At 44.3% G+C, this 10684-nt stretch overlaps 1 protein-coding gene across 1 annotated transcript; it reads left to right on the top strand.

Moving 5' to 3' along the window:
- The first annotated feature begins 6010 nt into the window (after positions 1–6010).
- LOC144110764 (uncharacterized) lies at positions 6011–9621 on the top strand. Its single transcript, XM_077643843.1, has 3 exons — positions 6011–6609; positions 7489–7639; positions 9496–9621. Exons 1-3 carry the CDS (start codon positions 6507–6509, stop codon positions 9587–9589), a joined length of 348 nt encoding a protein of 115 aa, XP_077499969.1. The 5' UTR covers positions 6011–6506; the 3' UTR covers positions 9590–9621.
- The last annotated feature ends 1063 nt before the right edge of the window (positions 9622–10684 follow it).

The following is a 10684-nucleotide window of genomic DNA, read 5'->3' as shown; positions in this document are numbered from 1 at the left end:
GGCCGAGGAACGTGTGGTCTCAACGGCAGGCACCGCATCGCACACACCTAGCTTTAGGCTAAACGCATAAAAGTCCACAGGTGTTTTATGCAGAACAAACTTTGATGCCCTGCGCATGAGATTCCAGACCCAAATTTATGGCTTCGCTCGGTCAAGGTGTGTGACGTCATGCAGGGAGTAGGCAGCATACCTTAGATGCCTCCTTTCGTCCTCTCCACAACGCGGTGACGAAGCGCATATCTGTCGCTCTCCATGGCAGGAGTGGCGTCAATCACACCTAGCATCCTGCTGAGCGCATCAAAGTGCAGCAGCGTTTTATGCAGAATCCACTTTCATGACCTGCGCATGCAATGCCGGCAGACGATTTCCCACAGTTCCGCTTGAACAAAGCCCAAGGTCAAAGGTCAAATTCGAGATAGATGGTGCAACAGCCGCTAGGGTCGCACAGTAGCTGAAGTCATGTGTCGAACCCGACTACAACCAGTTATACTCATGGCTTCACCTCTAGCTACATTCAAGGTCAAACTTGCGGCCCCGCTGAACTCTAGCTACTTTCAAGGCCAAGCTTGCGGCCCCACTGATGGCTTGAAAAGCTGGCGCTGTGAAGATTTTCGCTCGAAAAAAAACACGCAGCTACTCACCTTCCTCGAAGCGCCACACTTCTCGCGAGGCTGGTTCCACGGCAGGATACGGTCTTCCGCTGCCAGGACGCACATGCGCGACCTGAGATTCAAAGGACGGAATGGCAGGCAGTCTACTGCTCTGGTTCCTCGCTGCAGCTCCGGGCACCTGAAATTTATGGGTGTGCATAGCATGGTGGTGAGGCTATTGCCCTAGCTGAAAGCTGGTCACGTGCAAGGCGGTGCGATGCCAAAAAGAGGAGCAAGTTTAGCATCCCAAACAGAGCTCCAGAATGTTATCTGACTGCGTGTGGGTTCCCAAGGTTTTGCAGAGCACACGGGTTAAGACCTCTAACTACCAACGAGATCCGAGTTGGGGAATAGCACTAGGCCTTTGGGCCCTTCGGAATTCAGGGAGCGAGAAAGAATTGTGTGTGGCTCTGGAGGCTTTGAAATGATGTACAAGCTTGCGGTTTCCACCGTCTAAAACAAGGTGGCAATAGGAAGTCAGTGCAAAGCCTTACTTTGCCTTCCACAAATCACGCTTAAAATATTCTCACACGCATCCAATGTAAACTGTATTTGTAAGGGGAGGTGGTAATACCGAAAATTGCCAAAAGCTTTTGCACCTGAACATCTGACTTCATACCATAGACAGCGGAAATGCTCCGGGAGCTGGCAACACATCAGATAGATTATGCAATGAAGTGAAGTAGCAGTCACTGACCATAGTCGAAAAAAAAGACGTTTCGAAACCCGTACGGGTTTCTTGTTCACAGTGAGCAGGACAAGAGCGGTGGCGAATTTATATCCAGAGAATGTGACGTAAAGATTGGGCGTAGATGCCTGGCATGGGGCCAGCGTTCTTGTTTAATGTTGCTTGTGTTGTTTGGGTGAATAGCGATTCCAGCAGAAGGCGCGTCGTCAGGTTTCTTTCCTTAGATAAGATGGAGGCATTGCCCCAGTCAATCTGGTGGCCAGTGTCGTGTGCATAGCGCATTTGTGGCATGCTTTTTGTTTTTAACATCACGTTGGTGGTCCTTTATGCGTCTTGAGAACTTCCCTGTATCACCGATGTAGGCATGATTGCAGTTCAGGCATGGTATTTTGTAGGCGACTCCTGGAAACTGCTCATTTGGTAGTCGGTCTTTCACATTCATTAGCTGATTCCGCAGCTTGCTGACAGGCATGTGGGCCACGCGTAAGTCGTATTTTGAGAACACACGAGACAACGCTTCGCTGATACCAGGCATGTATGGAATGCCTGCTCGTGTTCGATACGTCCTACAATCAGTGGTAGCTTTACGTCACGATCTTTACGTCACATTCTCCGGATATAAATTCGCCACCGCTCTTGTCCTGCTCACTGTGAACAAGAAACCCTTACGGGTTTCGAAACGTCTTTCTTTTTTCGACTATGGTCAGTGACTGCTACTTCACTTCATTGCATCACCATGCCTGACCAGACGGATTTCCGTCGAACTCTTGACTATCAGATAGATTAGTCTAACTTTATTCAGTTCAAAGCCCTTTGTCAATAAAATTGTTTTCTTTTTCATGTCTTGGGGCAATCATGATATCAGATCAACATGAAATTCAATAACCGAGTATTTGCTGATCAATAACGTTTGGTGCCCTGATACTTCATCGCCATCCTGGATTTTCCAACTTCCCCGAAACCACACGTTAATCTGAAACATACCCTTCCATCCTGCCATGTAGCAATTTAATCCCCTTCAATCTGCACTGCACACCCCCTTCAAGCGTGCCTGGCTTACGTATGACCAGCTGACGGACAACTTGGCCTTGGTGACTCTGGCGCAGCATGTACTCGATGCTTAGTGTGGACAGGGAGGAAGCAAAAGCTTCCTCCCTGTCCACAAAAAGTGTATAGCGCTACATAGCATATTGTCGCAACACACTTGTGTTATGGCACTTCCTAATGTTTCTTTCTAATGCTTCCATTGAAAGAGTATGCTTGATTTGGGTGGAATAATAACCATGTAAATAAGCACTAATAGACATCAATTTCAAGAATGTACGATCCCTCGCAAAATGAAGAAAGATTGACGAACAGAGTGCCAACACTGTGCGATTCATCGAAGAAAAATATAGTGTCAGAGAATGACAGATGCTTGGGCAATTATAGAGCGTTGATAACGCGCAGGGAGCCATAACCACACTTTTATTGTGCTGCACTTGCACTCTCATTCGCATATGCAAGTCGCCTAGCCAGAGATCGGATATTCTCCAAAACATCCCCTCCTTCCTAAGTCTGCGCGTCCAATATGAGGCTCAGGCGCCACACAGCTTAGTTCTGATAATGTGCTCTACACTCTGTCACTGTGTCACCATAAAAAAAAAGCCGGCGTTTAACTTGAAACGCTCAGAATGCGCACATTTTGCAGGAATTCCTATTCGGGAAGTCATTCATTCTATGCACAATCACCGAATGAAACCATTTGCCATTAAATATAGGTACCAAATAAGACACAACTAAACTTCATGAGCTAATTCGTGGTTTGAATGACATGTAGCTTAAACCACACTCCATATGGTGTCTCCCTTTCTTTCTTACATTCTTTTTTTTATTTGAAGATGCACCTGTTGCGACGATTCATTATGCACCCCAAAATTTTGTTCCAGTGCATTTGTTTAGATTTAGCGATTTACCTGTACTTATGATTTCGTAGCCTGGTGATAATACTAGCGTTGTAAAATTTTGGTCGCAAAATTAAGTAGAATATGGCGCATATATTTTTGTTTCGTTATTCTTGTTTTTTTTGCGCTTTCTTTCAGTACTATATTGTGACTAATACTTGCTTTTTACTACCCCCTCTTATGTAGTACCCTCAAAAGAGGGACTTTGACTGTATTTTGAATAAAGAAATGAACATACGCTAATGTCATTGTGGCACAGTCACGCCACAAGCTGAGTGGAAGTTCCCACCATCAAGTCATGCCCCGGGCCACGGCTGTCGCATTTCAATGCATGCAATGTGTGAACTGCAAGCATCTTGAAATATCTGTACGCGACAATTACCCCGAGTGACTGCTGTAAATACGGATCGCCCTTTATAATGTGTCTAACAGGTTACATTGCTCTTTTTGGATGCAAAAGTTATTAGGCACGAACAATTGTCATTGACAGTTAACTTTGCACGTGACAGGCACAAGGCAGTAGCAGTGCTCGTGGGCGGTGCAAGGTCCGTACCTGAAATGGCTTGAGTTCCTCAATGACCCAGTCAGATGAAACGAGTGGCTCTAAAACAAAATGTGCACAGTTATGAAAGAAGGAGGGACTTTTTTATAAATTGTGGAACATGTAGAGCTAACGAGGCAAGCAATTCCCAGCCATCCGAACACAGCTTTGTACAAAGTCCGCTCTTCACCCTTGATATTCATGCCAACACAGGTTGCGCAAATAAAGAAAACAAAAACTGAGTACTTGTCACGTATCAAGCAAAAGCCTTCCAAAAGAGTAACTGACACCGAAAGGATGGCGTTCAATAGAGACTGACCTGGAATTCTGAAGGTGAGAAGAAATATACGGTGTCCTCAAAGGCTGTTTAAGCTAAAATGATTCTTTCGCGATCACAGGGACGGAAATGGCGGACGTCATAATCCATTTGTAGGCTAATAAACTTACATATGTGAATGAACTCTTCTGTATAACATCTTAGTGTGTTCTTTTCATTTAGTGAATAGGAGCGATCCGTCAAAGTATCTTATATCAATTATCGGATGTGCAGAAATGTAAAACGGCCCTTAGTACAGTGGCTCAAGTAATTTCAGCTGTTCAGATTTACCTAAGGAACACGTAAGCAGAGCGCCGCCACGTCTACCTCTCTCCACCCCTGCCAGAGCTGTGCGCCGCATACCGCCACTCAAACCAGAGATCGCGAAAAGAGCGTGATGCGTCCGCTCTGACCTACGTCACTTCGTGGGAGTTACTTTGCGGGCTCTGCAGCTGCCCCGCGTCACTTGGATGCGTCTGCACGGCCGAAATTCCAAGCATCGTAGAGCTGCGAAAAATTACATCTTTACACATCTACTAACTGGCACGAGCTGCCCTGATCTCCCGCTACAATTCTCTACTTGCTACCAAGCGCCGAACTCTTGAAATTTAAACATTAATTAGAAAAGTTCAGTAACTTACTGTATAGTCAACTTCTATCACAACCCCTTCGGTGCCCATCAATGCCGTTGCCATGATTGCGAAAGAATCATGAGTTTGAACAAAAAATGCGTGTTTGAAAATTTATTGATCTTATCGTGAACACCCTGTACTTCTTTGCTGTTCAGAGCGGTTAAAAGGAAACTGAATGCCTCATTACGCCTAGACGCGCAGTGATCGAGTGGGTATGTAAACCAGAGAGCACAGTTGTAGCCTAGGCACTGTAAAAACAAACCGTCATTTTGACGGCCACTTTTTTATCTATTTTGACGAGCCGCCGGCGTCAAACGGGAAAGACGGAGACTTCGCCGTGAACGAGCGGGCGAGGAGAAAGAGACGGAGAGCGCAACACAAAACGAGAAACTCTATTGGCTGGCGCGTAGGGGTACGTCATGTGAGACGTCGCTCAACGCGCGCTTCCGGCCCCCGCTGTCAAGGAAGGAGTCCGGTTGTCGTGGTTCCCTCTCGCTTTTCTTTGTGCGCGCTGCTTCTGCCCGGGTGTGCGACCTGCTTTTTGCGCCATTTTGCCTTTTTGTGTGCGACGCGTTGGAAGGCCGCGAAGACGCAATCAAGGAACGTATGGGCTGCAGCCGAAAATCAACTGCAGCGGGTAGAGGTAAGTGTTCTGCTTATATGCTTCGTTCGTGCAGTACGCGTTCTGTGAGGCACATAGCTACGAGGAGCACGCTAGTTCTCACGCGTAATGTATACACGCACCGATGGCCGTGGGCCCGAGATTGCCGTTCAGAGACATGCTTCTACGTAAAGCGTGAATCGCGGCCTCATGGTTCAGCCACGTGCAGCGATTTTCAGGGGCTGCGTGCGCCCACGTGTAAAAAAAACTTCCTGTGAGGAACACTGAAGCGTACGAAGAGCATTGGCGCACGTTAATTGAAGAAAGTCGAAGAAAGTCGTTTATAGTATCTCTATCATGCGGGCACATACAATCGCGATCGAGCCTGACTTTCGGTTACGATTACTGCTACGCGGGCCAAGGATCGAAATCGAGTTGGTCGAGCTCTAGCGCGCCATGCGCCTCTGTTTAAATGCAGAACACCTTATTATTGGGCTTAATGGGCAGTAAAAATTGTCGTAAAAACCATTTTTTACATTTTCAGTTGTAATTCAGGCCAAGACATGTGCTATGACTACCATGCTGGCCATCTGCAGCTCCCTTGAATTCATGGTGTCGGCACTACTGTCGTAGGTTCGTAAAAGTATTCGTCAATAAAAAGCAGACTACTTTTCGTGCACTGATCAGCTTTTTTCTGTTTTATTTCTTACGCTCTCTCTTTTTTGTTGTTCCTCGCTTCCTGGCACACTGAGCCCCATACGTCGGTGTCCGGTGGCGATGGGGCAGCTCAGTGTTTAGTTCGTGTACTGATAGTGTGCAGTTTCATTCTTGTATAGCATTAAGATATGGGCCTAATTATTTCAGCAATAGTTATTTCCAAATAAATTCTATTCATTTTTATAGCTTATTGCCTATAAGCCTCAAACAAGGGCCAAAAATTTCTTTCGACTGGCGTATCCATTAGCTGGGAATTATTGAATCAAGTAAATTTGTAGTCTTGTAATTTTATACCGCATTTTCATCCATTTCTGCTGAAATGATACTGTACCCGAGGTGTAGAAAGTGCCTTGATGACAGCAGGATCGTTGGAAGTATGGTTATGATTTATTATTGAGATGCATGTATCTGATCACTGATGTTTTCTCTGGAGTCTAATAACATGTGGCTTGTGAATTCCCAGCATGCAGCTGAAGGGGGGCTGGAAGGACTGCCAACAACTCCGCACCTTGCTGTGATTGGTATGTATTTGTCATTTATAGAACTTTGGCTCAAAACATGGCTTGTACAGTGTATTTTATTATTCTACGATGTAACCTGATTTTGTGTAACTTCACTCTACTTAGTAGGACATATTCAAAACTTAGGAATGAGGCTAGCCCTGGATGAAAGGCTTAATTGCTGCTTCATCTTATGTATGTACAGTTTGTTTAATAATTAAACATGATAACAATGTGCAAGTTTGGCCAGTAGTTTTCCATTCTTATTAGAGTGTACAAAAAATTTGTAACTCAGTAGCAGTACTGTTGATAAGTGGGGAGGGTGGGGCAATCTCCGCACTATAAGGTGATATGCCAGAGTTCATCGAGACTAATGTGCGGCCTTTTGACTTGCCAAAAGCATGACGTTCTGCTAGAAAGCATGAACGAAGCTGAGCTTGGCTTTTCTCATCAATGTCATGGCAGGCTAGGTACAAAATGGAGGGCCTTTTAAAAGTTGCCTCGGTGCTTGCCCAAGTTTCGTTACCTCATCACTATTCCCCATTATTTAAAAAAAAAACGAAGTATTCTGTCGACAAAGTTAATTCTTTTTTGTCGTGCAATATTTGTAAAGCTTTTTCCATAAACAAGTTCTATGTAGTATGTTTACATGAAGCAAGCATCTTCAACAGATATAATTAGTGGCGTGTAAAGCACTGATAAGGTAGGGCATGTTGCATGTGTCTGTCTACTGCCAGGGTACCATAGGGCCTAGCAACAAGACCCAGTATGGCTTTTTACGAGTACATTTGAATTCGGCTTCTCTCAGTGGACACATCGAAGGCCATAGAGTTACTCGAATTATTAGATCACCCTTTTAGTGGGTAGCGTTTGCGTGTGACTAATTTTTTTTCCTTGCAGGATCAAGCATGGGGGACATAAAGAAGATCATCGTTGCAGTGGATTCTACAAGAAGTCTTGAGAAGGCCATGGGCCTCCTCCTTGGTGCCTTCTTTGTGTTCAACGTTGCGTACCCTCCCGACTGCCCCCTCACCATGGAGCTTTTGCAGAGGTAAATGAGTGAATGTGGATGATGCGTTTGATAAGCAATCGGAATCCGAGGCAATAGTGTGAGCAGCAGGCTTCTTTTTCCTGAGGAAAGGCACTCGCCCTCTTTAGCCAGTGCCTGCAAATGATCAGTTCTGCCCTGTTCCCCTGAAATTCTGATGTCGTCGCATACATTCCTCTCGTGCATTTCTTCGTTCTCTGGCACAGCACCGTGTTGCTTTTTTGGCACACCTGTATGGTGATTTGCCAGTCACAGGCGTCTTTAGAAAGTAGAATGGTAAGATTATTGACATAGTGCTGCTTGCCAGCAGTACATGCTAACAAGCCTTGCACATTGGCTAGCTCTGGCAATTGCGAGATGAAGGCCGGACTTTTAATTTTAAATTGCACCCAGTTCTGGTATTCTGACACTTGCAGAATTGCGGATTTGATCATTGTCATGTGATGAATGCACAAGCCTGGCAGTTTGCATTGCCTAAACTTGGTCACGTGTCCTGTGAGTGCATCTAGATAACACTTTTCAGTGTTTTGCTTATTTTTTTGGTTGGCTACTGCAAGAAAGGGGCTAGAACGAAGAACCAGATAGGACGGGCGACTGTCAATTATTGCTAAATGTAATGTGTGCAGCACTTTTATAAGTACCGACGTCAGGAAAAATAGGAGCGAGGATTAAGTGTAAATGCAGTTATTTTAAGTCGCTCTACTATGTATCGTGTCCACTGGCTAATGTCCTAGTGCAACATTACAGTGTGTCTGACTATGGGTTGCGTCCACACATGTGGCAAGTTGCCGGATGCCTCTCTGCACTTTTACAGGCCTCAGGTTCCCTTGTTACCATTGATGCAGTGCTCGCTGTAGCCTGTGTACAATCAGCCCCGAGAAAGTAGAGCTCTCTACCTCACCTTCTGGGCACTCAACAAACCTTTTGCAATGATGAATGTCAGATTTCATTTTGCATTGAAACGGGAGACGTGACACATAGGCAGGACAGCTTCACAGGTACTGTCACAACCATTACATGGCACTTTCCCCTTTCACCTGGTGATCTTTTAGGGGCTGGCAGGGTTATTAGCCCCTTTCAAAAAAAATTATGCTGTGATCCCATATTTGTCCAGAATTGCTCAGTACTTGAAATGGACAGGTGAAAGAGCCATCGTGAAGTCTGCTATGTTGGCACCTGAGAAGTTGGCCGCCCTTTGTGTCAACAGTTGCAGTGTAAAAGAAAAAAAATTAAGACATTCATCATCGTGACAGGTTTGTTGATTGCTCAGAAGATTTCAGGTGTGAAATTCCGCTTATTTGTGGCCAAGGGCACAGAAATTAGAATGAGCATTGTGCAAATGGTAAGATGATGAGGCATGATAATGAGGTTTTTAAATGTATGCATGGTTGCCACATGTGCAATTGCAGCCTATACCTGGACATCAGGGTGTTACATCAATACTGACCTATGTGTGCGGCTGATAGCTGAAAACACTGAAATGCAGCAAAATGCTCTTGCATAGTTATGGTTTCTAGACTCTGTGTATGGTTCCTGTACATGATGAGCACCTATTGTTACTAGAAATACTATACGGTGTGTATGTGCAATTGTGGGCTGTTTTTACGAGTTATAATAATGGTTACATTTAGGTACATCATCTATTGTTAGTGCATGTATATGTAGCTATTTAAGCGCACTACTAGTGTGCTAACATTTGTTGCTACCTGATTTTAATCTCGTCTTTCAATTTCGTAATACTGTGTGTTGCAGAAGGTAGTGCAGTTCACACATTCATGGCATTTCACGCGTGTAGGCAGAGTATGTGATTGGCACAGTTTATGGAGCATGGATTTATTCTATCCTCGTTTTGTTTCCAGGTACCTTGGGCAGAGCAACCCAACGAAAGGGCGCGGCAAAGGCAGGGCCTGCGGAATCGCACCAAAGTTGCTGAGCCTGCTGAATACACTTTAATTTATGAATAAATGTGCAAGTAGAAATGTAAATTTGTTTTTGTTGCATGGTTTATGAGGTACTGCCCACTGCAAGTGACTTTCATGTGGTCAGGTTCACCACACTATATATTGACACAGAATTATGTTGAGACTTGTCGTGTTGGGCCATCATACTGACAACACAGTTGCATTTCATGTTGACAAGCCAAATTTTGGAATGGTTAAAAGCATAGTCATTTCGAAATTACAGCCTGCTATTACCTTGATGGCCAAATGCTGTACTGACAGTTATAGATAATTTCAAATTTGCAAAAAGTCTTGAAGTCATAAAAACAGTTTTAAAATTGACAGCTTGCCATCGCAGACAATCAGTGGTATAATTACAGTTTGGCTATATTTTCAAATCGATAAAAATGACATCGAAGTCAGGAAAAAACATTGTCATTTAGAAATGACATCTTGCTGTAACTGCTACGGTCAAATGCTATCAAATTGACAGTTTGACTGTATTTCACATTTACAAGAAAAACATCAAAATGATGGAAAAACTGTCATTTAGAAATGATGTTCTGCTGTCACTTTGATGGTCAAATGTCATCAAATTGACGGTTCAGTTGTATTTCAGATTGACAAGAAAGACGTCAAAATGATGGAAAAACTGTCATTTAGAAATGATGTTCTGCCGTCATTTTGATGGTCAAATGTAATCAAATTGACGGTTCAGTTGTATTTCAGATTGACAAGAAAAACATCAAAATGATGAAAAAGCACCGTCATTTTAAAATGACGGGGTGCCATCATTTTAACGGTCAAATGCTTGGAAATAGAGCTGCCAAGGTATTTCCCGTCATTTTGACGGATTTTTTTTACAGTGTGCACTTCGCTGCCAGTCCAACGCTGGCCACAGCGAACGCCAGCACCAGTTGTTATGGAAAGTGAAGATACGTTTTGTGCGTGCTTCTTTGGGTTCTCCTCCCTACGTGTCTTCGCACAGTTTTATAAATGCTGAAAGACACGAGTATGGCGCACAGAAATATGCTCTAAAGCTGCTAGCTCAAAAGTGCGCATTTATGTCCAACGCTAAAAATAACACATTGCTTTTTCAGGAATACAC

This window comes from Amblyomma americanum, chromosome 1 (assembly GCF_052857255.1).
Source record: "Amblyomma americanum isolate KBUSLIRL-KWMA chromosome 1, ASM5285725v1, whole genome shotgun sequence".
Lineage (NCBI taxonomy): Eukaryota > Metazoa > Arthropoda > Arachnida > Ixodida > Ixodidae > Amblyomma > Amblyomma americanum.
This window is presented reverse-complemented; position numbering and strand designations above follow the sequence as displayed.

What these genes read in the sequence shown, in the direction of transcription:
- LOC144110764 (XM_077643843.1), top strand. Translation starts at nt 6,507, where the DNA reads ATGTTTTCTCTGGAGTCTAATAACATGTGGCTTGTGAATTCCCAGCAT. An exon ending in TCCGCACCTTGCTGTGATTG is followed by an intron (nt 6,610 to 7,488) that starts GTATGTATTTGT and finishes TTTTCCTTGCAG; the next exon opens with GATCAAGCATGGGGGACATA. An exon ending in ACCATGGAGCTTTTGCAGAG is followed by an intron (nt 7,640 to 9,495) that starts GTAAATGAGTGA and finishes TTTTGTTTCCAG; the next exon opens with GTACCTTGGGCAGAGCAACC.